Raw genomic sequence first — 27927 nt, forward strand, 5'->3', positions numbered from 1 at the left:
CTGTGATCGCTGAGCCCTGGGAAGGGAGGAACTTTCCAGAGAGCCACACCACATGCAGATGGGCGGTAACAGAAATCTAAGAGAGGTGGAAAAACACAGAACTAAATTTGGCACCATCTCAGCTGGCTGGTTTAAGAGAAATATCAAAATGTGTTATGTAATATGTGGTCATCTCTTTGGGGATTATTCAGAGACTTCAAAGCCAAAAAAGAAGAAGAAGAAGAAAATGAAAAGTGGTAGGGTGAAAGAAGCAGCTCTGGTCTTTGCTTTGTAGGTTTCCTGAAAAGAAACTTCTACTCTGTCCCGATGCAGAGATCTGAACTCCTCTTGCCAATGTTTTCTTCACCAGCTCTCACCTTCCTAATACCAGGACCCTGAGCAATATTTAGTATTAAGACCAAGATGGGGATTTGCTCTCATAGACTTAGCCAAAGGCCACGCTGCTCTTTAATGCCTCTTGTTCAGTCATAAAATACATTTCCTTTACCTGACCACACCTGCAGGTGGGTGTTCACCACATCCCCCCACCATTCCCTGAGGGTGTCCACAGCAGGACTCCTGTAAAGACCCCCTGAGTGGCCTCCCAGCCAGCCTGCTGTGCACAGAGGCAGATGGAGGACCTGCTTCCTCCTGTGTAAGCATAGGTCAGTGGCAGGCTCCCCACAGGGCTGTGACCAGCACCAAGAGTCCCTTTGTGAGGGGGCTGAGGTTGGGCAATGGGCAGCATGGCACCTTGTCTGAAGGTTGCCTCATCTTTGCTCAATGATGGTAACAGAGTGAAGTGTGAGACCCAGGCAGGCCCCGTCCAATGTCTAATGAACAGAGTAGCCCTCACATAGTGTCAAGGAGCCAAGGGGGGATTGTGGCCCTGCCTGGAGCTGTGTCCTTTCTCTGTCCTGCAGGACAATGGCGTCCTCTCTCTCATGGGGCCTCCTGCTGCTGGCTGGCCTGGGCTGCTGGCTCCCCGGCAGCCTGGCTGAAGATGCTCCGGAGACAGGTGCCCCCCAGCAGGAGCAGGAACACCCGGCCTATCACAAGGTCACCCCAGAGCTGGCTGACTTTGCCTTCAACCTGTACGGGGAACTTTCCCGCCAATCCAACACCAGCAACATCTTCTTCTCCCCCGTGAACATCGCCCTGGCCTTGGCCATGCTCTCCCTGGGGACCAAGGGCAGCACAGAGATATCAGAGGCCGACATCCACGCAGCCTTCCAGAACCTGCTCCACACCCTCAACAGGCCCAGCAGTCAGCTCCAGCTGACCACTGGTGGTGGACTGTTTGTCGACAAGAGGCTGAAACTCCTGGAGCCGTTTTCAAAGGATGTGAAGGACCTGTACCAGTCGGAGGCCTTCGCCACTGACTTCACTGACCCTGAGGAGGCCAAGAAGCAGATCAACAAATACGTGGAGAAGGGAACCCAGGGAAAAATTATGGATTTGGTGAGCGCACTGGACAAAGACACCGTGTTGGTCCTGGTGAATTACATTCTCTTTAAAGGTAAGGATGTACAGCCAGCCGAGCTGGTTGCCATGGAAACGCACCAGTCTACACCCCAAAGGGTTAACGGAGAGGCTGATTTTCAGAGTAGAGGTGTCCCAAGTGAGCAGGCATGGAAATAGGGCTGGTAATGCAAATTGTCATTTGGAATGCCCTCTGAATAGTCACATACGCAGATGCAGATGCCCAGTGCTCAGCCAGGAGGGCAGCCTCCCGTGGGCTGTGGCAATTCTGTGTCTTCTCTCATCACTGAGTCCCCAGGCTAGTCTGGACGGCTGAGCCCAGGTCTTCTGTGCTGGAAGCAGCTGAGCTCTGAGACATCGAGGTCTCTGGGATCCCCTGCCCTCCCTACACCTAAGCCCAGACACCTGTGTCCACCTCCAATCCAGGCAAGTGGGAGAAAGGAAATCATTCCATGGGAAGGAACTCCGAGTGAAGGATTTGGAGAAGGATCACCCCGTTGAGCTGAACATGCCACTGATGCAGGACACAATGCGAGTCCATGATTGCAGCATGCTGTCCAGCTGGGTGCTGCTGATGGGCTCCATGGGCGAGGCCGCCACCATCGTCATCATGCTTCAGGGGACCAACATGAAGTGGCTGGAGGCCATACTCAGCGGGGACATGATTGACAAGTGCCTGCACAACACAAAAGGAAGGTGACCCCTCATCCAGGGCTGGCTCCTATAGCCATGTCAGGGCCAAACCATCAGGACAGGAAAGGGAGGTGGGGGAAGCCCTTGGCCTTAGCGAAGGGTGTGGCCTTGTGCCGAAAGACATAGCCAGTGCTCAGTTCAGGGAAGCAACAGAGAGACCTGGAAGAGACACTGCTCAGAGTGTTGGGAGATGTCCTCCCCAAAGGGCAGGCCTATCTCCTACCCAGTGCTCAGCACAGATGCACCGCAGCAGACATGCCACAGCAGCCAAAAACCGAGATGGGTCAGGGTCTGGCACCCTGGAGTGTAGACTAGGCAGATTCCAGGATGGCCATGGGAGCATCTGGCTTTAGAGACTCAAACAGGGAAGCATCAGCACCAGAGAGTCCTGGAAAGTCAGGCAGGAGGCTCGATTTCTCTGTCCCCAGCCCAGTGATTTCTGTGACCTCCAGGTGTCAAGGAAGCCTGCTGCAGCAGCAGTAAGCAAGGCCTGCCGCACAGGGAGTGGTGGACATTATAAGACACAGAAACACAGCAGACATGACACCAACCTGTGGGCAGAGGTGTCAGCGTCATAGCCCAGATGGCCCCTTTTGAGACCCTGAAGCCAGGCTGGGTACAGGGCACAATTCCAGGCTGGGACAGACCTGGTCACAGGCCTGGAGGGCCAGTGGCTAATCGAGGTCCAGCCTTCAGCATCAGGGTCGTTTTCTCTCCTTGATGAGAGATGGATGGCACTGTACTGTTGAGCACAGGTCCCCTGGGTATGAAGTGCAGAGAACTGGCAGAGGACAGATGAGCAGCCAGAGAAGGCGGGATGACCCCTGACTGCGGGAGTGCTCTGCATCTTCCTTCAGGGCTTCTGAGAGGTGGGAGCAGTTCTGCCTTTCCCAGGTCATGTGGTTTCCATGGATATTAAAGTTCATGGGCACTGGGCACAGAAGGAACAAGATTAGAACTCACCAAGGAGCAGCCATCTCACTGTGGTGGAGTCCAAGCAGTGTGGGAGGAAGAGCCAGAGAAGAAGTCCGTCTCACATGGCACTCCTGGCAGCAGAAGAACTTCTGAATCTCCTTTGTGGTCTTTTCCTCTTGGCAGAATGGCAACAATACGCTTGCCCAAAGTGTCCATCTCTAGAATCTCCGACCTGAAGCCAATTCTGAGTGCTCTGGGCATCACCACCGTCTTCAACAATGGTGCTGACCTTTCCAAGGTCACAGAGGATGCCCCACTGAAGCTCTCCAAGGTGAGGTCACCTGTGAGGACGTTTTCCCAGGTGTCTTTGGGTCATTGAGTGGATCCGGGGTCCACAGCTTGGACATGGGGCCGAGGAAGGAGCCACATCCCCACCAAGGTCCAGGCTGAGCTCCATCTGAGGGCACACAGAGAGGACGGGCACAGGAGACGCAGTGAGAAAGGTGGATCCCATCTGGATCCTTTGCTGCGGAACTCCTCTGAGGTGTCTCTCAGACCCTCGCTCTCTTCCTTATCCAGAGCCCAGGAGCCCTCGGGGCTCATTTCTCCACCCAGAAGCTTAGAATTACTGACCTCAGAGAAGGCTCTAGAATTTTCCACAGGTGCCCCTTGAAGGGCGGTGGTACTGTCAAGTCTACGTGAGGATCCTCAGCCCCTCCCAAAGCCATTTGCTCATGAAAATGAAAATGTCCAAGGACATCGTGTAGCACGACTGCACACGGTGGGGACAGGGCCCTGTGAAGGTCACCTTCAGAGTCCTGTCCAAGGAGCTCCCAGGCACACACTGAAAGGGGAGCTGTGTTCAGGAGACGTGGAGAGCAGGGCATCGCCACTCAGCTCTGGGGGGAGAGACGGAGGGAGGCAGCCGGGTCAGGCTAGGGTTGGAGAGACAGAAGCCTGTGTGGCCTGTGTGGAGAGCAGGTGGCCGCAGAAATTTCCTGGGGAGAGGGCGCAGCAAGGCCGCCCTGGAGCGGTCTGCAGCCTGGGTCTGGGCTAAGTGGTGTGCAGAGGGTGAGAGCACAGTCAGAACCCATCTCTACATCTGTCCTGCAGGCTGTGCACAAAGCTGTGCTGACCATGGATGAGAAAGGAATTAAGGCCACAGCAGCCACATTTTCAGAAGACATTCCCATGGCTCTTCCACCCCAGATGACATTTGCCTTGTCTTTCATCACAATCTATAATAAAAAGTCTAAGATTCCCCTCTTCATAGGCAAATTGGCAAACCCCACACAGCAGTGATCGTTCTAGGCAGATCTCCCCCTGACAACATTAAACACAGGTCACTCCCACTGAGCAGGAAGACTGGATCTCAGCCCCTATCTCCTCCCCAAACTCAAGGATATTTACCATGTGTGTCCTTCTCTTCCTTGCTTTGGGAACATGGTGGTATCCTAGATGCTTCTGGAAGGTCAGTCCAAGGACTACAGGAGAGGAAGGCCAGCAGCTGAGGTCCTTCCCTGGGCAGAGCCACCCTGGGCTGCCCTTGCCAGACTTTTCCTGTGCCCTCCTCATGGTCTTCAGGACAACCTAGGTTTTGTCCTCACAGCAGGCTTTCCTGAAGCAGCCCTTGTCTTTGGGCCATGCGGGGCCTCCATCTCTAATGAGCCTGTGGGGGCAGAGGTCAGCATGTCCAACACACACTAAGCAGACCCCTGAGAAACAACCCCCACACCACCATCCCTTCCCCATCTCCACCCACCCTGCAGCAGGATCCCTGTCACTGCCTCTTGCCCTTCCTCAGAGGGCACAGAACATGGTGCAGGGCTGAACTTGCCCCCTCTGCCTGTGTCCACCGGGGGGAGCTAGGTGCTAAGTCATTGGTGGGAAGAAGGGAAGACAAAAGGGCAGAGTGGAAGCTCCATGCTGAACAGAGCCTGGCCTCACCACTGGGCATTTCCATTTTCCTTCCTGCCTGCCCCTCTGCCAGGAGTGAGCTCTGAGAGGAAGGAGCCTCTGGGTGGTGGGCAGAGCTGTGTCTGGCTGCTTGGGGAAACTTCTGTCCCTCTGTGAGAAGACCAGAGAGCCAGGAGAGCTTTCCCACAACCCAAACCACCCTTGCCACCCAAAGCCTCAGGACAGGAGCTGAGGTTCCCCTGAAGGCTCAGGAGAAGCTCTGAGGGTAAGATGCGGTGCCCCCTCTGGTGGTTGAGAACCAAACTGCAGGCTTTGTATGTCATGGGGTTTGCTCCTTCAAGGACAGGCTCCTGGACCACCCATCCCACCCCGCTCATGGTTCTGGATCAGGACAATGATCCGGAAAGCCTGTGATTCTCCCCTCCTCCCAAAGTCCCCTCTTCCGGGGGACTCCATGGCCACACTGGAGGAACACTGGTTTCTGGCTAAAAGCAGGTACATTCTCGTGTCTCAGCACCTCTGAGAGCTCATGGTGCCACTCTCTACTGGGTGCTTGGTGTGGCACAGCCGTGGGGCAGCTTGGAGTTGGCAGCAGTAACATCTGGGGACATCACTCATCATTCAGCAGCCGGGCCTGGCAAGTGGTGGTGCCCCGCTGCCCCTGCCAGCCTGACTGCTGCACTCCTGCTGCGTTCAGAGCACATGCTGCCACCTGGAGCAGAGCCTGGGGTCTCCTCACCAGCCATCCCTGCCAGCTTCTGCTGGGTGCCTTCTCCAAGCCAGGCTGCCCTCACATGTGAGGAGGGGCTGGTGGTGACAGCACTCCTCATCCCCTGGGAACCCAGGGTGATGGCAGGAAAGCCATCTGCATTGCCAGTGTGCCTGGAGACCTCAGGATGAAGAGCAGCCCGGCTGTGGGCAGTGCCAAGCCCCACAGAACTCCAAGCTCAAGCCTATCATCCAGGAACATGGCCAGCTCCTCTTCCTACCTACTTCTCTTCCTCTTCCTCCTCCTCCTCCGCCTCCTTCTCTTCCAGTTCTGCTTTGTTGCTTCTCCTCTTCATTATGACCTGTAGCTACATACCAGATCTGAAGGTCACTTCCCTAGACTGTCCATTCTTATGAAGCAAGTGACTGCCAGACCACCGGCCATTGTGAGTCTCGAGAATGTCCCTCACTGTGGGATCCTGGCCTAATTGAGGGCAGCCCAAGCTCCCATGAGACTCTCCATGATGCCACCACTCTGGAGTCTGACCACTGCCTTGAACTGTGCACACACTCCGGGTGGGGGGAGTGGGCCCTGTGTGGAATAAAAAATGTCTGACTCACACTCTTCTGGAACTTACTATAAAACACTCTAAGCCCCTGAAGGCGTCAACTTCCTGATCGTCCTGATTACCCTGCTGCTCAGCCACCGTTGTCAGCAGTTTACAGACGAGAAACCAAGGCCGAGGCTGTGATTTCACCACTGGGTACCAGGTACAGCCCAACAGCCTGTCTTCCTCCTCTGCCCTCCCGCTGGTCCCTGGAGGGAGGGGGGATGTGCCATGAGCCTGGAGGACTCAACACACTCCTGCCTTCCTGCCAGCCTCTCCAATGTGCTGACTGCCCCTAACTTGACAGATGTGGAACCTGAGACACAGAGAGCTGACTCGTCCCAAGTTCCAGCTCAGAGATGGCAGAATCAGTCTGACTCCAATACCTGGCTTCTGTTCAGAGCATCACAGGTGCCATGCACCAAAGGTCAGCGGCAGGGTGCCCACTGCAGGGACGAGCTGCTGTCCCTGTGATGGCAGGCAAGCACAGGCTGACCCCTGGGTTCTGTTACATCAGTCCCTCACTTGCTGCAGGCGCTGAGGGAGGGAGCATACCCAGAGGTGGACTGTGCTGAAGAGGGTATTGTATTTTCACTTTCCTGAGACCAAACCCCAGGACTCAGCATGTACGGCCACCCTGTCCTGCCCTTGTGATGCCACAGGGGACGAAACTGGGGCAGCCATTCCAGTGGATGTGAGGCGGGTCCCAGGAGAGATGCCTCAAGTGCCAAAAGTAAGCTCAGATCCCATCTCATGGCACAGGAGGGGCTAACCCTGGCATCAAGGTCCCATCTCATGGTCAGTAGTAGGTCTTGACTCTGATCCGGGTTGATGGCTTCCTAGGCTTTGGTGTACCATGTATCAATGGAGGCTAGAGTGACAGGGACAGGAAGATAAAAAATGGGAGAGACTACAGTGAAGGCACATATCTCATAGCCTAACTCATCCAGTCCTCTCTTGTCCCAATGTTGGTTCACGGACAACCTCAGGGCTTCACTTGGCGTGCTTTGCCATCCCAGGTTCTGCCTGATCAGGGACGCAGCCCTGTCCTGAAGATACATGAACAGATTCATTTCAGTTAAGGCCCAGGCACCTAGAAACAATTTCAAGAAACACTGGTGGCTCACACCTGTAATCCTAGCTACTCAGGAGGCTGAGATCTGAGGATTGCAGTTCAAAGCCAGCCAAGACAGACAAGTTCTTGACACTCTCATATCCAATTAACTACCCAACAAAAGCCATAAATGAAGCTGTGCTTCAAAGTAGAGTGCTATCCTTGTGCAAAAAAGTTCAGAGACAGTGCCTAGGCCCTGAGTTCAAGCCCAGAAGTAGAAAAACCCCCACAAAAACAAAAGTCTCCTAAAGGAAAACTGAGTCATTAAGGTGACCTCCTGCAGGACACCTCCGGCTATGCCCTCTACCCTATCTCCACAGTCTTCCTCAAAATGCCTGAGGTATGCTTCCCCCACGGGCAGAGGCTCCATGGTTCCTAGACAGAGCAGGTTTCAGGTGTAGGATTAGGGAGCAAGCATGCTTGGCCAGAGAAGGGGTCTACCTTACCCCAGATGCACTTTCCTTGGGGTTGAACCACTGAGGTCCAAGGCTTCAACATTCTGAAATGCTATAGTCCACGGTCGTAAGCAGAAGGCCCTGGACCAGCCCAGCTCTATGGCTGGGGAGTGTGGCTGTGAGAGCAGACTCTCCGCATGGCTGCTGGCCCTGCCTGGCACCTGGAAGCTCCCACACCTACTTCACAGGGCTACTGGACTTTGCTGCCTCTCCTCTGGCACAGTCCCTCCTTGTGACATGGGAAGGAGCTAGCTGAAGCCCAGACAGGGGGCTGTATAGGCTAATGCCCAGAACATGGTGGGGCTAGTGGTGGCCGGAGCCTCCATGAACTAAGCAAACGTGACACCCTGGGGTCCCCAAGTGTAGAGGGGTAGTCCTCTAGAGTGGCAGGCTCATCTGCAGGGAGTTTGCACTCTATGCGGACACCACATCTTCCTGTGCATCTGGGTGTTAATCATTAGCTGAGTGGGAAGGATTGCACCCTGCTCAAAGGCCCTGTTTTCTGGTCCTCCTGGACTTCACAAGGCCGCAGCTCCGACAGCCACCCAGGCCCCTACAGGACGGGCAGTGCCGTGAGTAGCCCAGGGAACATGGACCCATGGAGACTATCGCAGGAGGGTGTCACACTTGCACAAGATTGTGAGCGCTCTTGGGTCCCAGCCGTTCAGTGCTAAAGCCAGAAAAGTCCCAGGCCACCTAGGACCACGGGTCACTGCCCTGTGCTCCCTGGAAGTGAGAAATGCCAAGCCCACATCTGGTGCTTGTTGCCTGGGCGGTCCTGAGCACTACTTCCCAGCAGATGTCCAGCCCTAAAGGCCTCCCTGACATAGCTAGCTCGAGGTAGATCGGGCGGGGGGCCAAGGTCTTCCAGCTCTCAGACCAGGGTTTTGGTATGTTCATGCCAGAGAGGATTCTGGGAGATCTCACATAAAGCCACAGAGAGATTCATAGAATTGAGGCGGGAATCCTGGAAGATATGCTGGGGGGCTGAGGAAGGGGGAAGAAGACTGAGCAGGTGAGTGGAGAGATCTGAGATATGTTTCCAAATGTCCTATCCAGCTGCTGAGGGGAAACAGAGGAGAGAGACCACCTAGGAGCTACTGCAGTAGTCAACATTAGAAAAGCATGACTCTGGGTCAAATATGTGTCTCCACTCCCCAACCCTAAGCCAAGAAGAGGCAAAACCAAATCGATGAATATGAAATTGAAGGTCTATGTGGTGAATATAAAAAGTAAATGTAAGATGTAGAGGTGGCTAAAAATAATATCCATAGACCAACTACTTCATGTTGTTTGAAAGTGATTTCAGGATCCATAGAGTTTTGTTACAACAGGGCTCTGTGTATTTGTATACACAGAATCTGTACTGTTTACCAATGAGCCATGACCACAGAGGCCGTGGCCCTGCCAGAACACAATGTCACCATCCCCAGGGAAAGGGAGAATCCTGGTCTGAGGAAAATACATGGAGACCTGGACTAGGATCCTGTCCTGCAGGGGAGGAGGGAGGCCCAAGGCAGAATTTTCAGGGTGTGAGAATGAATGAAAGGGAGCACAGTGGGCAAAAGGCCCAAGAGATATTAGACTTGGCTGCTGGCCTGTTGGCCTCAGAGTCCAATAACAGTGGCTGCCTTTGATTGAAGCAAGAGCAGATCTGGTGGTGAAAATGGCGCAGCCTGGCTTGGCCAGGTCAAGTTCCTTATGTGAAGGAGCTCAGTACCTGTCACTGCCACCTTTATCAAGTTCCTCTTGACCGTCACTTCCCCCTCCAGGAGGGCTTAGGATAAGAACTGGCCTCCCGGCCTCTGCCTGTGGGGGTTCACAGGAAACGTCAGGAAAGTGCAGCACGACTGGCAGAGCAGGTGCTCCGGTGGCCTTGGTGATGCCCAGCCTGTGTCCTGTCACTGGGCCTGGACATGAAGCATGGGGGTTCAGCGAGAGCAAGCAGGGCCTGCTGGAGAACAGGGGTGGGCTCCAGCTTGGACACCAGCTAGGTGGTGACTTGCTCAAGTCATTTTTTTGGACCTTCGGTTTCTCATTTCCTCTCTGAAACGAGATGAAGCCTCATTATGTTCACGGGGGTGATAAATAGATGTGACATGGGGACATAGGAGCAGCTTTGTGAATCTAAAGCACTGCCACCAAATAAAGGCACAATGCATATGGTGTACAACTAGCATATTTCCTGGCCTTCATCAGCTCTGGAGCACAGGTGTTCCCCTGTATTGGAACACAAAGGGTTTGCCCTTGGTGAGTGCAAAGCCAACAAGCATGACCAAGAGATAAAAGACTACAGGGAGTAAGCAGCAGGAAGAGTGGCAGGGTAAATGCTCCAGGGAGTGTCTCTCTGAACACAGGAGACTGGGAACTTACTGGCGACACTGAGGCTGTTCTCAGTGGAAAGGCTGGCCATCTCATTCAAAGAAAGCACACCCTCCATTCAGGCTCAGCAGGAGAACACACTTCAGCACTCTCGGGTCCAAGATGGCAGGCAGGAAGCCTTGGTGGTGGAGAGTTAGTGCTGGATGAGCAAGGGGTGTTACAGGTCTGTAGAAGAGGGGCTGAATCGCAGTTCTATCTGGCTTGAACCAGTTCCAAGTGGGCTTTCTCTGGAAGGCCTTATCTGAAACAAAAACAAAACGAAACACTATAGACACTTGAAGGGATCTTAGTAGCCGTGAAAGGGACTATGGATTCGTACAAGCACAGTGCTGACTCCTGAGAGCTCCCATGTCAGCACCCTGGGGCCATGCCTGCTGCCATCTCAGCAAGCTTTGGCATCTGTTCAGGAAGGCCCTTGGTATCTTTTTCCCCCTGCAGATCTGAGATCCAAGCATGCCTCGTGCTCCCTGCCTGCTCCTCCTCCTGGTTGAACTCCTGGCCCTTTCCTGTGGTCATGTGTATGTGGGTGACAATGAAACTTACACCAGCAGCTCCCACCAGGAGGCTCAGCGGGCAGAGGAGGGCCCCTCCAGCCTCCAGATCACTGCTGGCAATATGGACTTTGCCCTCAGCCTCTTCCACGTGATTGCATCGGAAAGCTCCAAGGAGAATATCTTCCTTTCTCCACTGAGCATCTCAGCGGCCTTGGCCATGCTGTCACTGGGGGCCCGTGGACACAGCCAACCCCAGCTTCTCACCAGCCTTGGCTTCAACTTGACCGAGCTGTCCATGCTTGATATCCACCAGGGCTTCCAGCAGCTGCTGCGCGCCCTCAGCCTCCAGGACCACAGATTGGAAATGCGCCTAGGCAATGTGCTGCTGCTGAGCCAGGACCTGGAGCTTCTTCCTGGGTTCCTCAACGACACCATGGCCTTCTACAACCCCATGCTTTTCCACTCCAATTTTGGAGACCCTAAGGGCACAGCCGAGCTCATCAACGAGCATGTAAAGAAGGAAACTCGTGGGAAGATCATAAATTTGGTCAGTGAGCTGAACCCAGACACCAAGATGATACTGGTGAATTATATCTATTTCAAAGGTGAGGTCAGACCACGATAACTAGCCCTCTAGTGAGCACAGGGTGGGGGTGCTGCCCCGAAAGGGGTGGGCATGGGGGGAGTAGGGAGTCAGGCAGAGACTGGCTGGCACACTCAGCCACATCTGGGTCCGTTCTGATCATATCTACGTGCCGTGAAGCCCTTGGAGCGAAATGGGACTCAGCCTACTTGCAAATCTCAGACTGTAACCAGCTTCAGCCCAGAATCAACAAGGAATAAATACTGGGACCCATTCCCAGACAATCATCAAGCCACATGTGTGTGGCATGTGAAATCCCTGTGCATCATTGAACTTCCTAATCTGAAGTAGCTGAAGGACAGCCGTAGTCCAAGCTTGGTGGTCAGGAAGACGCTGGGCAGAATGGGTTAGAGTCCCAGGTTGTTCTGCCCTAACTTTCCATTCTCCTTGGTCCAACTACTTCCTGTCCACCACTCCCTGCTTATCACCTCGTGTCTCCAATCCCCCCGCACACAGGGCAGAGAACACGGCCCTCAATGCCATCCCTTTATTGTTAAAATGTGCTCTCCCTTGCCCTTACCTGCACCAGCTTAATGCCAGTCCTCACCTCTGCCCCACCTCTGCTGGCTGTGTGGAGGACAGTGGCCCGCCTGGTATTTGTGAGTGTGGGTCTGCACTGGCCATGTCTTCAACACCCATGGTCCTCACACCCCTCTCTGCCCTCCAGAACCAGGAGAATCCACTTCCTTCTTGTGCTTCATAGCCTTGCTTTGTAGTCTGTGGAGAAAACAGATGGAAGTCTCCCACCTTCTTGCCTCCACATCTGCTCCCCTCCCTACATTTAGAGCAATGCAAGGCAATGGCAGAAGAGCCAGTCCCTTGGCCGCCGCTCTGCCTTCTCTCTTCTGCTCAGGGATCCTACCCGGCAGTCCAACCCCTTCCCACTTCCTCCTGGTGTGTCAAGGCTGTGTCATGGCAGTCTATGAACGCTCTGTGCTAGTCTTCTTTCAAAATCGGAAGAAGCCTAAGGGCTCATCCCCCAGTGCTCTCGGTGGTGCACACTGATCAAGGTCAAGGGGGCCCTGGCTGAAGGCTGCAGGTGATGCTCCCCACTCCGGCGCTGGCTCTCTGACCACAAGTGCTCTGTTACCTTCTCCACATCTCCCTGCAGGTCTGTGGGAGAAACCCTTCCCTGTCTCCAGTACCACTGTCAACAACTTCCACGTGGATGAGGTCAAAACTGTGAGGGTGCCCATGATGAAGAGTCTGTCTCCGCACTGGTATGTTCACGACAGACATGGGACCTGCTCCGTGCTGCGGCTAGATTACCAAGGCCCCATAGCCGCCTTCTTTATTCTTCCTGACCCGGGAAAACTGAAGCAGGTGGAGCAGAGGTTGAGTCCAATGACGATAACGAGGTGGAACCGCTTGCTCCAGAACAGGTAACCAGGATATTGCCTGGCACGGGATCTCCCTGCTGATGGGCCCTTTACTGACAAGCCAGGGTCCCCACATAGATTTTGATGGCTGCCCTCCCTTTCCATGAAGTCCCCTGGATAGTGGATTCTTCTCTGGTATTTATAATATCATTCACTCTCATCAGTGGAGAGAACCATTATAGAGAGTTCTGGAATCTGGATGTCGCTCTTCTTCTGCACAAGCTTTGGGTCGAGTGACATTATCACCCCCTGTGCAACACATGTGGTTTGCTCTGGCCACATGGCTGACTGAGAGGATTAATAAAATTAAATCTACCCCCACAAGGGAGTAACAAGGCAGCTTCCCATCGACCTGAGGCCTCTGAGTGGCAACGTTTTTAATCAGAGTAAAGAAAACAATCCATCCTGAGGTCCCCCGTGGAGGTGGAACATTCACTCCGTTCTTGTAGCCGAAGGAATCCAATACAGAACAGGTGCATGGGGCCCCTTGAGGCAGAGGCAGAGGCAGAGGGCCATGTGGGGGGGGGTGCCCTGCTCTCCCAGCACCTGGATGCCCCAACACTCAACACCTGTAGAAGATGAACTCCCAGGCAGCAGAGCCCTGGCGATGTGGAAGAACACAGCCTGCTGTGACTGTGTGCACTCTCTGAGAGACCACCCGAGCCTCAGGTGCTCCTTTAGAGTAAATTCAGAAGAAGTAAAGGTGTGTGGTCATAGTACCCTGTAAGGAGGACTGCTGAGCATCACTGGAACCCTGGCTGCTCCACGAATACAAGCGTGTTCTCCAATCTTCTTTCCAGATATTTTTATAGACAAGTGGAGGTGTATCTCCCCAAGTTCTCCATTTCGAGCTCCTACGAGCTGGAAGTGATTTTACCCAAGCTGGGCTTCAAGGACATCTTCTCCCAGCAGGCTAACTTTTCTGGCATCACCAATCAGGGGAAACTGCATGTATCCAAAGTAAGTTATTAAGGGTCAGCAGGTTTGGGGACATCTGCGGGGGATTTGTGTCCCCAGGCAGCGGCTGGGGTGGGCTCGGTCCTTGCAGGCCCAATATCCAAGAGACAGCCACGGCCAGGTGCTGTCTCAGAGCCAAGGGAGACACTGACACAGCCCTGACCCTCAGGGAGAGGGCCCAGGGGGGTGTGTGTGTGTGTGTGTGTGTGTGTGTGTGTGTGTGTGTGTGTGTGTGTGTGTGTGTGTGAAAATGCATGCATAGCTCCCTGCATAATGCCTGTGGAGGTAACAATGCCTGTGGTTTCTCTTGTAGAGTTTCCACAAAGCCACCCTGGATGTGAATGAACTTGGCACGGAGGCTGCGGCGGCCACGGGCTTTTCCACCGCTTTTTTTTCCAAGCAAACTCATCCAGTCGTACGCTTTAACCGACCCTTCTTCATGGTCATCTTTTCCTCCAGCACACAGAGTGTCCTCTTTCTGGGCAAGGTGGTCAGACCCACAGTTTCATAGCCCTCTCTGGTCTCCCTGTCTCCAGCTGGAGGACTCGGCTGGGAAGGCTGCACAGAAGTAGCTCTGTGGCTGGGCACGGGGGAGGGGCTCTGAGTCTAGGGCAGAAGATATTGGCAAAAGGAGGGGAGTGGGTGGAGGGGTGAGATGGCTGAAGAGTGGGATTGGGGATCCTCTCTGGCCATGCTGATTAAACCAAGTGACGCCTCTGAGTCTCTGAAGCTATATTACTTACATAATGGGCCAAACCTCTCACCCCCCCCCCACCAGGGAGTGGGAAAATGAGCACCAATCCTGTAGAAAGACCTGCAGAAAATAGCTTTATTTATTTATTTATTTATTGCCAATCCTGAAGCTTGAGCTCAGGAACTGGACACTGTCCTTTGGACTTTCTCAAGGCTAGCACTCTACCACTTGAGCCACAGCACCACTTCCGGCTTTTTCTGTGTATGTGGTACCAAGGACTCAAACCCAGGGCTTCATGCATGCCAGGCAAGCACTCTACCACTAAGCCACACTCCTGGCCCCAGAAAATAACTTTGTGAGCTCAGAGCTCAGTGGCTTATGGCGAACTCATCCTCTGGGCAGTGCCCCATGGGTTTATTGGTGGACCTGGCTCAGGGGCAGGTTCACGCTTTCTTCTTCTTTTGGAGTGGGGGCTGGTCATGTCTAAGAATGGACCACAAGACAAAGTTCTCCTTGATCTGGTCCCTGTTGGCCTCTCCTGCTGCAGGTGTTCCTCCTGTTCTCCTGGGTCTGGCGATTTCAGTCATGGATGCTGCTACTGTCTCTCCAGGCCACCTGCAGGCTTCCAGCTGAGACTCCACACATGGCTTCACACAAATGCCCGCCCATACCTCCTCGTAGGGATAGGATGTCACCCTGCTATCCAAAACAACTGGCCTGAAAATCACTTCCTCTCCTTAACCTTCCCCAGCCCGTTAGATGAAACATCTCAGCCAGTGCTATGAGCTCTGACTTCCTCGAGTTCCCTGACTCCTGGGACAACTGAATACAGTTTAGTGCCCCAGGCAGTACTTGCTGAATGAATGAACCAATAAACGACTGAGTGAATAAGGGAATGGGTAGAAAAGATGGACACTGAGATATGTGCAAGGTCGCAGTGCTATTTGTTCTGCATCACCACTCCTGAGAGGCCTTGGCCCAAAATTGATCAGGCAAATATGTATTCCAGCTTTTCAGATTTCAGAATGCTCTTTGGGAGCATTAAAGAAAATAATAATAAAGTAAAATAAAGATGTCAGGCACGAGATGATGTAGCACCAAGGTGGTGGCCAGGCCTCTCCTGCATTTGTCACTATCTTTGGGGCTTTGGGTTCATGAAGGTCTTGTTCTGCCACTTGTCTAAGGCCAGGGTGCAGAGGAGCCATCATGTCTGATTCTCTGGCCATCTCCTAGCAGGAAAACAGCTCGGGCCTCTGAGGTGGAGGGCAGAGAGAGGCAGTGTGACTGCCCGTGACACACTCTGGTCCCACAAGAACCTGGATCACTGGAGCGTGACAGTGGTATAGAGTCTGGGAATGGTTTGCAGAGATTGGCCAGATGGGCTCAGGGGTTAGTCCCTTCCCTCTTCACTTAGAATGGGGCACTGCATGTGTGAGTGGAGAAAGCAAGCCATTGGCCAGTTCTCACATTTGGCCCCACGCTCTGGCCACAAGTCCTTGTGTGGCAGATTTCAGTACTGAACCCTACAAGACCATTCTGTCCAGTTAGCTTACTGTCTACTTAGAGCCGGAAGCAGATTGTCCCTTAATTCAAGCATCTGATTGTCACCTATACTTCTGTGAGCTGGCTCTACACTGAATGCCCATGACCCTTCCCTGAGAGTCTGGTAGTCAGCCAGGAGAGTTGACAGAATGTTGCCAGTTTATGAAAGAGATGCGCAGGCCAAGGCCTGTGTGAAGGGGGAGCCTCCAGGGCCTTGGCCATACTTCCCCCTCCCCCTCGGTGCTCCCCCACAGTGGTCAGCTCTGAAAGCTCCCCAGACCGCGTTCTTTCCAGTTTCTGGAAACTCCATTACATAGCACAGTTAGTGATGTTGGCTATTGGTGGGTAACTCAAGACCTTGTCTCTCTCCCGTCAGCAGAGGGCAGAGGTGAGAGTGGGACAAAATCTCCATCCTTCCAATCACGGGGTTGCTTGCCACAGGTTAACCCGAAGCCATCCTGAGACTGTGCTGGGCCCAGTAAAGCTCCTGACAATGGAGACCCAGGAAGCTTGGAGAGACTTAGGAGCTCTGGATCAGACACCATCTCACTTAAGAAATTGCAAAGATTTTAGGGATCAAATACAAAAGATCAGAAAGAAAAAGATTCTGCTACCACTCTCTACAAGATGCAAGCACCTCCGACTCAGTTGCTTGAGAGAAGAGCTCCACTATTTATTGCTTACTATGTCATAGAATCATGGCTGGTGGCTGGGCAGTGGAGAGAAGAACCTCTCCAGTGTGGAGGGAAGCAGACAGGATGGCAGCTTGCAGGATGATGTGCTGGGGCTATGGCTTCTTTCGTGGATCTGAATTTCCTCCTCTGTGAATGGAAGCATAGAGCCCTGCACCAGTCACAGCCCTGGAAACGGCAGGGTGGACATGGAGTCCCTGAGGATGTGGGTCTGGGGCCCTGGCTGCTGACTAAGTGTAGTGGACATGGGGCGGGGAGGAAGCCCTTGTGCTGACCAACTGGGGATATGGAGCTTCTCTGAGATGAGGTGGCCCCAGGCCATAAGCCCCTGCCAGGAGCTGGGTGTCCAAGAACTTTCCAGATTCCCCTTCATAACAAGCACCACTCAGGTTACATTAGAGTCTGCCCTGCTCTAGAGTGACCTTATCTTGACCAATCACATATGCCAGGAAGGAAGGGAAGGGGGAAGGAGGGAAGGAGGGGAAGAGGGGAGGAGGGAGGGGAGGGGGAAGTCAGAAGGGAAATGAAAGGACTGAAGAGAAGGAAGGAAAACGGGGGAGGGGGAGGAAAGAAGGAAGGGAGGAAAGGGAAACAAAGAGAAAGGGAGGGAGGAGGGAGGGAGGGAAAATATGTGGACCCAAATGCAGGCAGGCAAGTAACAGGTGCAGCAAGGCGTGGTGTGCTATCACAGGATCATGGGGGGTTAAAAGTGAAGTTGATCTAATCCCACCTTCCCAGGGTTTTCCTGAGGATTCTGGGCTGCAGCTTGACCAGTGATGTATCCCCACACTGGATGATAACAGTGCATGCAGCATCCAGGATGGGAAGAGTCTGGCGGCTAGGTCTTGTCCTCCCTAGGCTCTCCCGAGGCTTTGTCACTGACTTTGCCTCATGCGTGGAGAAGCTTGGGGAATGTCCTGGAAGGAGCAGGATTGCTCACGGGTGTTTACTAGGCCTGTTTCATTCTGTTGGCTGTTCATCCTACCTTGCACCCACAGGACCTTCCTGGATTGTGGCCATGCAACCATGCATTGGGCTCAGAAGAAGCCATAGGCCTGGGAACTTGGAAACATCATAAAGCCCTGGCATGAGGTCTTAAAACTCCCTTCAAGTGCAGGGCAGAATGAGACAGTCTCAGTTTCAGGAGAGAAAACTGGACACACAGTGGAAGTCCCAAATGTGGCCCTGTTCTGAGCAAAGAGCCTTGGCCGTGGAGTTCTGGAAAGCAGGCCCGTAATGTGATGGATTGCATGTTTCCTTGGCCCTCTGAGTATAATGGGGTTACTGGTGCATGGAGGTAGGCACAGTGACCTCTGCATATTAGTCATTATGGGCCTCTTCCACTGGTCCCAGAAAATGGACTACAGGCTTGTGGGGAAACAGCCCAGGGTCCCAGAGTCTATAGGAAATTTGCTACAAGAAACAAAGGAATCCTGCCAACTACGTCTTTTGCTTTGCCTCTGGAACACTAGCAGCTAGTAGCCTGAATGTCCATACTCTGGAGGCCCTGTGCCATGCCAGGCAGGTGGTGGCCAGAGTAGCCTTGGGAGACCATGAGCAGGCGGCCTGGTGAGAGACTCCGATTCAGGCCACTTCTATAGAGGTCTGTTGGCCGGAAGTTTGCCAGGCAGGACTGAGCAGGCTGGGCGGGGCTGGGGTAGGGTGGGGACAGAGCCCTGGGATCAGAGACAATAACAGGCTGCAGCCCAGCCTGTCCTCTGCCCTTTCCCCAGCTCCACGGACTGACTTCTCTGCAGTGCATACACTTGGCCTCAGCACAGAGTGAGTACAGCCCTTGGGATGGGACTGGGTGGGCTTGGGGTGTGTGTGTGGGGGGGAGACAGGCCTCAAACTACCAGGTGTGGAGAGATCTAAAGCTTTGTGGAGTACTGGAGAGGCAGGAAAGGCCTCTGTGGTGTCCAGCTCAAGCTGGGCCTTTCTAGGATGGGGTCAGTGAGGTGAGTCCTTTAGCCATCTCAGCAAAACTGAGCCTCAGTTTCCTCACAAGGGGATGGAAATGGTTGTGCCAGCTACAGGGGGTCACTGAGGCTTAGCTACGATGCAGTGAGTCACACAGGCGTACTGAGCTACCTTCACAGACAGGCTAGATGGTCACAACCAGAAGGGACGCTACCAACACCTGAGAGGCAGAGGCAGGGATGTTGCCAGTCAGCTCACAATGGCCAGCACAGACTCCCCCCCACCACAGGAAGGATCCTGCAGGCAGAGGTGGGGAGCCCCTGGAACAAGATGGGGACACAGAAGTTTTTTTCTGTTCTCTGTGCCTGTTGTCTTGGACTTTAGCAATCAGGGAAAGCTCAAATGTGATCTGCTCATCTGAGACCCGACAGCCCCCACTTCCAGATAGATGCTGGAAGCTGACCCTAGGCCCTTCCTGCCACTGCCCTGCCCTCCAGGGGCTGCTGAGCAGTGTGTAAAATGAACACAATGGAAATTAAATGAGAGCAATGCCCAGTTTTTCTAAGGGTGGGGCTTCGAGAACAGAAACTAAGGAAAATTCCTAGTTATGGAGTAGATATTAAATCATTCTCTCCCTGTCTCTCCCTCTCTCTCTCTCTCTCTCTCTCTCTCTCTCTCTCTCTCTCTCTCTCTCTCTCTCTCTCTCTCTTTCTCTCTCTCTCTCTCTCCCTCTCTCCCTCTCTCCCTCTCTCTCCCTCTCTTTCTCTGTCTCACACACACACACACACACACACACACACACACACACACACACACACACACACACTTCCCTCAGCTGAGTCAAGAATCAACCAGGTAAGACTGCAGCTCACTGATGTTGCCTAGGAAGGCCCAGTCAGGCCAGGGTCTCCCGTGCCTTGATGGCGGTTGGCCTGGTGCAGACTTACACTGGCTCCGAGTTGGCCTGAGTTGGCACAGATTTCCAGTGAGAATGCTCAGGCTTTCTAATAACTTTTCTCAAACTAAAGGGAGCACGTGTGGGCTCGCCTTGCTGTTAGAGAAGTCTTTCTGACCCACTGGTCCCCCCCCTTCTGCGATACAAATATAATCCCAGGCATGTGTGGGATAAGTTAGCTAATGCAGGAGAGCAGCCCAAGAGAAGTGGGCACACAGGAACCAGGAGACAGGAGCAGGGAAGGAGGTGTCATTCCCCAGAGCCACAAAAGACAGCAAAGATGAGCGATTACACCAGCCAGAAGCACCCGGATGTGAGCCCAGGTTCCAGCCATCCCTGCTGGAATAAGCTCTTCCATTTTATTCAGCCTCAGTTTATCCATCTGTGAAATGAGGCTGGGGACCAGGCCTGTGAATTTAGACATAATAATACCTCCAGAGAGTCTCCTAGGTCCTTCCAAAATAGTGTCTTTCCTAAAGAAGGGGGGTCCAGACAGAACAAGACAAGGCATGGGACTGGACATGAACCTGGGTCCTCCCAGCACAGCCCCTCCTCCCTGCCCCCGCCCCCTGCCCACTATCCCAGGAGGCCTAGAGAGCTGTTGGTCAAGATGAGGGGCTGTGGTGATGCAGCTATTGCATCGAAGTATTGATTATAGATCTGGTACTGCCAATGGAGAAACTGAGGCCCAGAGAGCAGGAGGGGCTTGTGAAGGTGACCTGGTCCGTTGCATGGGTTTCCTACGGGCCCCTGCTTCCTGTAGGAAACCTCTCGGCTTTGCTCTGAGCTTTTGTGGGTTGTCCAGAAGAAGGACTTCACCCCCTCCTCCCCCTACTCCCTCCCCCCGCCCGCCACAGACAGCTCTCTCAGGGATACAGGAGGGAGCAGCCTGTGCCTTAAGATAGGCAAAAGGACACGAGATTTCACCCCCACGCTGTTCTTGAAGACTTGAAGGGAACTGTCACCGTGGGAACCGGGAGGGAGTGAGGACGGAAGGCTGAGATTGTTGCTGAATTATCTGCCGATTAGGGCATCTGACTCAGGGGCCACAGAAGCAGGATTCTGAGGCCCAGTCCAGGGGTCTGGGGAAGTTGAATGGGTGGTGCCTGGAGCCGCTTCCCTAGCTGTGGAATGGAGCCTGTGCCACCTCTTGATGGACATGTTAAACAAAGATAGGGCACCTGGTGGAAGAGGGGTGTTTCACTGTGCTTCCTGTGCCCAGGTGAATACCGAGGCTGCTGCAGCCCAATCCCAGAGGTTCTGCAGGTAGCACATTCTAAATGAACCTCCTCTGAACTCAGGGTACAACACGAGAGTGGCGAGGGTAAGGAAAAACTCAGCTCCATTCACAGAGATAGGCCTGCAGTCCTGTCTATGGCCCCCATGCCTTCCCAGCCAGGGGTCTTTCCCAGGAGGCCACTCTGCTGTGTGGGTCTTTCTCCCACCGTATGACTGTGACAGGTTGTCCCTCCTGGCTTGGGTTCCAGAGACTCAGGGTCATGACATCATGGGAAGCCCCAGGACAGTGCATAGATGAAATGGCCGAGTTGGTGTCAGGATCACATGATAGTGTGCATAAGAAGCTTGCACCCCACGGTATCTCCTGAGGAACTGGGGTGTCAGCTGGGGCTTTGGGACCCTGCCATGTGACACATCTCATGTCCCACAGCCCTGGCAGCAAGTCACACTAGGAGAGGGCTGTCACACTAGGAGAGGGCTGTCACACTAGGGGTGGGCTGTCACACTAGGGATGGGCTGTCACACCCTCAAGGCCCCAGCAACTTGCCAGGTCACACCAAGAGAACACAGTGGGCTGAAGTTTGGACCCAGGCAACAGATGGGAGCCCCAGAGGAGGGTGCTGGACAGACAGACTTGAGGGAAGATGAGGAAGAGGAACTGAAAGCTAGAGGAGGCAGCAGGAGCATAGAAAGCCCCCAGGGGTCCATGTGAGAGGTGAGCGTGAACTCAGCCTCCTCTGCAAGATTTAAGGCGAGACCCCACAGGCTGGGGGCTTAGACAGTGGGGATCTATTTTCTCACAACTCTGGATGGAGAAGTCAGAGAGACAGAAGCGCTCCTCTCTTTGGCTGATGGTGGCTACAGACTCGTTGTCTTCACAGTCATCCCTGGGTGTGTAGCTGAGTCCTGTTACCCTCTTTAAATTTTCTAGTACTGGGATTTGAACTCAGGACCTCACATCTGCCTGGCTGGTGCTCTACCCCTTAAGCAGCCTCAGGAAGTTTAATGGATGCCCTGGTCCTTTGCCTGGCACAGATAAGATGCTTGCTGTTCACGGGAGTAGCTGAGCTGAGCTGATAGATTCACAAGGCTTGTAGAGGTGCCCTCAGGAAAGTCTGTGACAAACTGAAGTTCCCTGACAACCTCAGCCATGCTGACAGGACCCGGAGGCCAGTTGCCTGTCTCGTATCTGCACTTCCTCTGCCTCTGCTTCCTCTCCTGATGGCTGGACACCACACCCCCAAGTCTATCCTGAAGCCACCACCCCCCTCTGCTACAAACTCTGCCCCAGCCTGCTGTGGAGACCCTGCAGATGCCACCTACCTGTTGGCTGCTGGCGTGCTCCGTCCGCTGGCATGTCAGCCTTGCTGGCTTCCCATCGTCTCTCTCCTCATCTTCAGGAAGTAGTGCAGCCTTGGCTAAGAACAACTTCTTGCTCTTCCTTTCAGGGCGGCCACCATGAAGCTGGTCCTCCTCCTGTGCCTGATGCTCCTCAGCCCCCAGGTCACCACGCGCCGCCACCACCCCCGGGAGATGAAGAAGAAGGGCAGGGAGCCCTCCGGCAGAGCCGCAGCGGCCTCCAGTCCCAAGGAATTCACCTTTGACCTCTACAGAACCTTGGCTTCCGCTGCTCCTGGCCAGAACATCTTCTTCTCCCCCGTGAGTGTGACCACCAGCCTGACCATGCTCTGCCTGGGGGCCCGTGCCCACACCAAGGCACAGATCCTGGAGGGTCTGGGCATCCGCCACCACCAGAGGTCCGAGGACCAGCTCCATGAGGGCTTTCAGCGGCTCCTGTGGGAGCTCAGCCAGCCCAGAGATGGCTTCCAGCTGACCCTAGGCAATGCCCTCTTCACTGACCCTGCAATAGCCATCCAGGACACCTTCCTGAAGGCCCTGAAGACGTGGTACCTGGCAGATGCTTTCCCCGTCAGTTTCGGGGATCCCATGGCAGCCATGAAACAGATCAACGACTATGTGGCAAAGCAAACCAATGGCAAGATTGTGGACCTGATCCAAAATCTGGATAGTACCCATTTCCTGGTGATGGTGAATTACATTTTCTTTAAAGGTGAGAATCCGGGCTGAACTCTGCACTTCCTTCTTCTTGTCTCCAGCTTTTAGCCATACAATAGGACCAGGAGGCTGGCTTTAACTCCCCCAGGGCTGGGACCCAGGAAAGATGGGGCTTTCTTGCTAGGTGAGATGGTGTCCGTGGAGGCAGGGTGTGGGGGGCCTCATCCCCTGATTTACAGGCGGCATCTCTAACGTTCATGGTGGTGCACAAATATCACTTGAGAGCAGAGAAATAGCACACATGAAGTCCAGATTTCTTCGGCACTGATCCTACTACAGCAGGCTGCAAAAGACAGTTGTGAAGTGAGTCTGGTGTTTGGCGGAGTCTCTTTTGTAACTACTAAGAAGTTAGAATCAGACATGGTAACTCACTCCTATAATCCCAGTTACTAGGGAGACAGAAATTGAGAGGATGGGGGTGCAAGGCCACCCAGGCAAATTAAGTTAGTAAGACCCCATTTCAATTACTAATCTGGATGTGGTCATGCTTGCCTGTGATCCCAGGTATTCAGGTAGTAGTAGTATGAACACTCTTCAGGATAACCGAGGCAAAAGAGAAAGTGGGGGAAGACAGAGGGGGGGGGTGTTCAAAAAATAAAGGAAAAAGGGGAAAAGTATTACTCAAGTGCTAATCAAAAGGCTCTGTGTTCAAGCCCCAGTACCGAAAATAAGAGCCACGGCGATAATTTGTAAACCGTTGCTTGTAGCGCTTTGATCAGAAGCAGCCAGAGGAGAAAGCATAATGACAGTTTCCTAAGGGAGGGAAATCTCGTATTTGTCCATTACTTTCACAAACTCTCATCCAAACGGAAACCAAATCAAACACTAGGGGAAGCAGAAGGCCCACTCTTGCAGCTGCTGGGCTGTGCACAGTCAGCCATGAATTCTTGTCTGGACCTCTTCCCTTGGCTATTTGAATACAGGAAGGCCAGTCTTCTTCCGGGGTGGGGGTGGAAGAGAGGCCCCACATCCATCTCCACCTCTGTGTTTATCTTCAGCTAAGTGGGAAACAGGCTTCAGCATCAAAAACACTCAGGAGCAGGACTTCTACGTGACCCCAGAGACGACCGTGCGGGTGGCCATGATGAACCGAGAGGACCAGTTTGACTACTTCCTGGACCAGAACCTGGCCTGCAAAGTGGTGGGTGTCCCCTACCAAGGCAATGCCACGGCACTGTTCGTTCTCCCCAACCCGGGCAAGATGGAGCAGCTGGAGAATGGGCTGAATGGCAACACACTGAAGAAGTGGCTTCGCATGTTCACCAAGAGGTACTTACGAGGGTACTCCCGGGCCAGCCCAGTGCTACCCATCTCCAGGAAGACGCCTGGCCCCGGGCCCCCACTGTGGTCCTACCAAGAGCTCAAGCAGCATAAATCCAGGCATTTCATAAGGGCCCATGGGCCCTGCTGGAGGAACCAGAGCTGAAAGCTAGCTTTCCCAAGAGGCTCTCGGGCAGGCAGTGTCCTTTGAGGTCAAACCAAGTCCATGTCCACAGCATAGGGAAGCCCATCTTAGACAACAGGCCAGAGCAGCAGAAGAATCTGAGAGGAGCTGACTGGAAGTTGTTCCATGAGCCAATGAACACTCCAAAAGTGTGCCCTTTTCTTGCCAAGCTCTGAGGCTCATGCCTATAATCCAGGCTACTCAGGAGGCTGAACGCGAAGGATGATGGTTTGAAGCCAATCTAGGCAGGAAAGTCTAAAAGACTCTTAATTCCATTGAAGCACCCAGAAAATAAAAAACAAACAACCCATACAAGAGCTACGGTTCAAGTGATAGAGTGCTAGCCGTAAGAACAGTACCCAGGTCCTTGGTTCAAGCCCCAGAACCAGGAGCGGGGAGGGGGAGGCATTTTCTTACCTGGGTATTAGTGGCTCATACTGTAAGCCTACTATTTGGGAGATTAAGAAAGGGTCTCAAGACCTTTCGTGAATCCATAGCTGAGAGCAATGGCTCACACCTGCCATTCCCAGCTACCTGGGATACATGGGAGGTTGAGATTGGAAGGATCATGGTGCCACTTCAGCTCAGGTAGAAAAAAAAAAATCCCTGAGACTCCATCTCCACAAGAAGAAGCTTGACATAGTGACTTGAGCCCGTGCTCTAAGAAATGATAAAAGCTCTCAGCTCAGCCATGTGCCCAGGTGGGAAGCGAGACTTTATCCTAAAAATAATGGGAGAAAAAAATATCCAGAGCTGGAGGCATCCAGTAAGCCTAGCAAATATGAGGCCTTGCCGAACACTAAAACTAATACTTCCAAAAAAAAAGTTTTGTTTTGATTTTTGCTGTTTGTTTTTCTCCTCAGGGAACTCCGGCTTTACCTTCCCAGGTTCTCCATTGAGGGATCATACCAGCTAGAGAAAATTCTGCCCAGGCTGGGGATCAGTGACGTCTTCTCCTCCCATGCGGACCTGTCAGGCATCACTGACTATCCCAACACCCAGGTGTCAGAGGTGCGTCCAGAGACTCTTGAGTACTGGCTGTCAGACCATCCCATCCCATCCCATCCCACCCATCACATTCCATCTCACCCCTTCCCATCCTATCCCACACCAACCCCTCTTATCCTACCCCAACTTAGCCCATCCTATCCCACCCCTAGCCCAGCCCAGCCCAGCCAATCTCTTCCTCCTTTCCCTAGAGAACAAAAATGTTCCTCTAAGTCTTATCCTTTTTGCAGTAGAAAGCCATGTCTACCCTACAGGAAAGGGATCCGATCTCAAAATCTGGGGCATGTTTATTTTTTCCCTAGATATGTGACCTCCAGTGAACCCTTGAGTTTCTGAGCCTTTCTCTTGCCTCTAAAATCAGAGTCATATGTCATTCTCAGATGTCACAAAGCTCAATGGCTGACATGCTTAGCTGCCTCCAGGCAGTGTCTGGTGCAGGACACCTGTTCAATGATTCCATCTCCTACCATTTCATTGCTCAGGGTGGTGGTGCTTTCGTGTGGAGTCCCACATGATTTCAGACCTGATTTCCGTGTCTATGTCAGTTCTTGGAAAGACTCCCCCAGCCTCTGTGCTCCTCCTGCAGATGGTGCACAAAGCGAAGGTGGAAGTGGACGAGGCCGGGACGCAGGCAGCCGCAGCGGCAGGGATGATCTTCACCTTCCGATCAGCCCAGCTGAGTCCACCAAGGATAATGTTTGACAGACCCTTTTTGATACTCATCCAGGAGAGCAAGAACATCCTCTTCCTTGGGAAAGTGGTCCGCCCCTGAGAGGGCACTGCTCCTGAATGCCCCAGGCCTCCATAACAGTGCTCATAGGAGAGCCCAGGAGTATGTTACGGGCCATCTGTCTGCTGGTAGCCAGTGATTCACATAGGTTTAGTTGCAGAATGAGGTGCCATAGATCGTAATGCTGTCAATATAATTGCTTCCTCTGACATACAGCAAGGAGACCTGGGTGATTAGGACAACATCGGTCTTTCCTTTCCCTTTGGCCAGTGAAGATTAGCATGGAGGCCTAGAGAGGTCCAGGCTCACACTGGACCTTAGTGGCACAGACAGGCTCAGAATCCAGGGCCATTGATGCTCGGGGCCACAGAGTTCTTCCAGAGAGTGGGCCTAGCAGATGGGGGCCACCAGAATGCACCTGTGGAAGCCTAGCCCCCACCTATCAGCCAACAGCTCTCAAGTCATCATGGTTTGGGAGGAACTCTGGAATGGAGGTCTGAGATGGGGTCGTTGTGCCAGCCTGGTCCAGATGTGTGATGCTGGTATAACCCAATCCGTGTGCAATCCTGACTTTCCCCACATTCTGAGAAGGATCAACACAAGAATCCTATCCAAGGATCCTTGAAACATTAAAGGCTGAGCTGCATCACGGCAGTCATGGCTGCCTCCAGTCCACTCATAAGCTATCCATCCATTAAGCATGGCAGCTGGGCATCGTCTGTTGAGCCCATCATGCTGAGGTCAGTGCAGGATCACAATGTCCCTAGAATGAAGGCATCGGCTCTTATCAGCTCAGAGGTCTTTTGTAGACAGTAGGCTCTCAATGAGAGACACTGGTGATTCGCTTCCTGAATTTCACTTTGTAAAAACAATAAAGCATTTGCAAAGACTGGGTCGTGTTGTCCCTATGGAGGCAGCTGCAGGCATGGTGACATTCATGAGTTGGTGCAGGCTGCCACCTGGGTGCCCACATTTACCCCTCACGAGGCAAGTCACTGCTACATTTATTTTGTGTGCATGGGGAAGGCAACGAGTGGAATGATTAGGCAACTGACCCTGCTGCATGGCTTCACACTTGGTAGAGCCACCATCGGATGACTCTGCTGGGATGGGGAGGTGCTCAGGTGTGTCTTGAACATAGCAGCCTGTGGTTAAAGCAGACCGGTTCCCTCTGTTCTCTTACTAGGTCAAGAGGTGAATGGATGGATGAGTGACCCCTCCTTCACTCACAGTCCCCTGATCAGGCGCCCGCAGAGCGTCCACCTATCCACCTCATGCTTCCTCTCATGCTTTCCATCCCAGGGGCTGGACTGCATTCAAGAAAGAAGCCCATTTGATGTTACAAGGTCGGAACCCCAGGTTTTTATTGCCCTCCAAAGTTCAAAGCACCATGAGTGGGCCATCGTACAATGGCCACTTCGCATTTGTGAGATCATTTCTCCCTCAGAAACCTCAGCAAGATCTACTGATGACTTTCCTAGAAGAAGACAGCTGGCAATCACATCATGTTTATCTTTGTGCTTTGAGCCCAGGATGGCTCTCCAGGATTGAGTCTTCCTGTGAGGCCACCCCACATGGGTGTACCTTTTCCTTGCATAATGGCTGGTCTTTCTTGGCAAATGTTCTCTTCCTGTTTATTCAACCAGTCCAAGGTCAGGGGTATGTCCTGCCTATAGAGAAGATCAAATTCCAGTGGTGTCTAAATTGGTCTCAACAAACAGGAAGAAAACAACTACTGTAGTGCAGGACAGCTGGGGTCAGTGCATTTGCTCTCTGTTGTATGTTGTACATCGGTCTGTCCTGTGCATTGTTACAGGATAATCAGCTCAATGTCTGTACGGCAGAAGAGAGAGATTGAGCTTGTTTTAAAGAAGACCTGAATAGACAGGAAGTGGAGGAAG

At 53.2% G+C, this 27927-nt stretch overlaps 3 protein-coding genes and 1 long non-coding RNA gene across 5 annotated transcripts; 3 read left to right on the forward strand and 1 right to left on the reverse strand.

Annotated features, from left to right (window-relative positions):
• Window positions 1-881: 881 nt before the first annotated feature.
• On the forward strand, window positions 882-4371 carry LOC150054863 (alpha-1-antitrypsin-like protein GS55-MS). Its single transcript, XM_090344148.1, has 4 exons — window positions 882-1617; window positions 1985-2157; window positions 3253-3400; window positions 4183-4371. The coding sequence occupies exons 1-4, from the start codon at window positions 907-909 to the stop codon at window positions 4369-4371; spliced, it is 1221 nt and encodes a 406-aa protein (XP_090200274.1). The 5' UTR covers window positions 882-906.
• Window positions 4372-8366: 3995 nt separating this feature from the next.
• LOC150054864 (kallistatin-like) lies at window positions 8367-14435 on the forward strand. The gene is made up of 5 exons (XM_090345415.1): window positions 8367-8443; window positions 10692-11352; window positions 12502-12772; window positions 13570-13729; window positions 14040-14435. Exons 2-5 carry the CDS (start codon window positions 10707-10709, stop codon window positions 14235-14237), a joined length of 1275 nt encoding a protein of 424 aa, XP_090201541.1. The 5' UTR covers window positions 8367-8443; window positions 10692-10706; the 3' UTR covers window positions 14238-14435.
• A 2208-nt stretch (window positions 14436-16643) lies between these two features.
• LOC150054865 (uncharacterized) lies at window positions 16644-25156 on the reverse strand. Its single transcript, XR_016537600.1, has 3 exons — window positions 24706-25156; window positions 22092-23127; window positions 16644-16783 (listed from the first exon to the last, which is right to left on the reverse strand). It is a non-coding gene; the product is annotated as an uncharacterized LOC150054865 (long non-coding RNA).
• On the forward strand, window positions 18326-26915 carry Serpina5 (serpin family A member 5). 2 transcript variants are annotated; one of them, XM_090344767.1, is made up of 5 exons: window positions 18326-18436; window positions 22217-22839; window positions 23843-24113; window positions 25152-25299; window positions 25883-26915. In XM_090344767.1, the coding sequence occupies exons 2-5, from the start codon at window positions 22227-22229 to the stop codon at window positions 26066-26068; spliced, it is 1218 nt and encodes a 405-aa protein (XP_090200893.1). In that variant the 5' UTR covers window positions 18326-18436; window positions 22217-22226; the 3' UTR covers window positions 26069-26915. The 2 variants fall into 2 exon arrangements, with proteins under 2 accessions (XP_090200893.1, XP_090200894.1); XM_090344768.1 differs by lacking the exon at window positions 18326-18436 and adding an exon at window positions 19419-19429.
• Window positions 26916-27927: the final 1012 nt, after the last annotated feature.

Source organism: Megascapheus bottae, chromosome 14, assembly GCF_031878675.1.
Source record: "Megascapheus bottae isolate mThoBot1 chromosome 14, mThoBot2.hap1, whole genome shotgun sequence".
Lineage (NCBI taxonomy): Eukaryota > Metazoa > Chordata > Mammalia > Rodentia > Geomyidae > Megascapheus > Megascapheus bottae.

Bases quoted from the DNA above. Each gene is read 5' to 3' on its own strand.
- LOC150054863 (XM_090344148.1), top strand. From the start codon at position 907: ATGGCGTCCTCTCTCTCATGGGGCCTCCTGCTGCTGGCTGGCCTGGGC. The intron at 1,618-1,984 runs TAGGGCTGGTAA...CCACTGATGCAG, and splicing joins CAAGTGAGCAGGCATGGAAA to GACACAATGCGAGTCCATGA. The intron at 2,158-3,252 runs GTGACCCCTCAT...TCCTCTTGGCAG, and splicing joins CTGCACAACACAAAAGGAAG to AATGGCAACAATACGCTTGC.
- LOC150054864 (XM_090345415.1), top strand. From the start codon at position 10,707: ATGCCTCGTGCTCCCTGCCTGCTCCTCCTCCTGGTTGAACTCCTGGCC. The intron at 12,773-13,569 runs GTAACCAGGATA...TCTTCTTTCCAG, and splicing joins AACCGCTTGCTCCAGAACAG to ATATTTTTATAGACAAGTGG. The intron at 13,730-14,039 runs GTAAGTTATTAA...TTTCTCTTGTAG, and splicing joins GGAAACTGCATGTATCCAAA to AGTTTCCACAAAGCCACCCT.
- Serpina5 (XM_090344767.1), top strand. From the start codon at position 22,227: ATGAAGCTGGTCCTCCTCCTGTGCCTGATGCTCCTCAGCCCCCAGGTC. The intron at 22,840-23,842 runs GTGAGAATCCGG...GTTTATCTTCAG, and splicing joins GAATTACATTTTCTTTAAAG to CTAAGTGGGAAACAGGCTTC. The intron at 25,300-25,882 runs GTGCGTCCAGAG...CTCCTCCTGCAG, and splicing joins CCAACACCCAGGTGTCAGAG to ATGGTGCACAAAGCGAAGGT.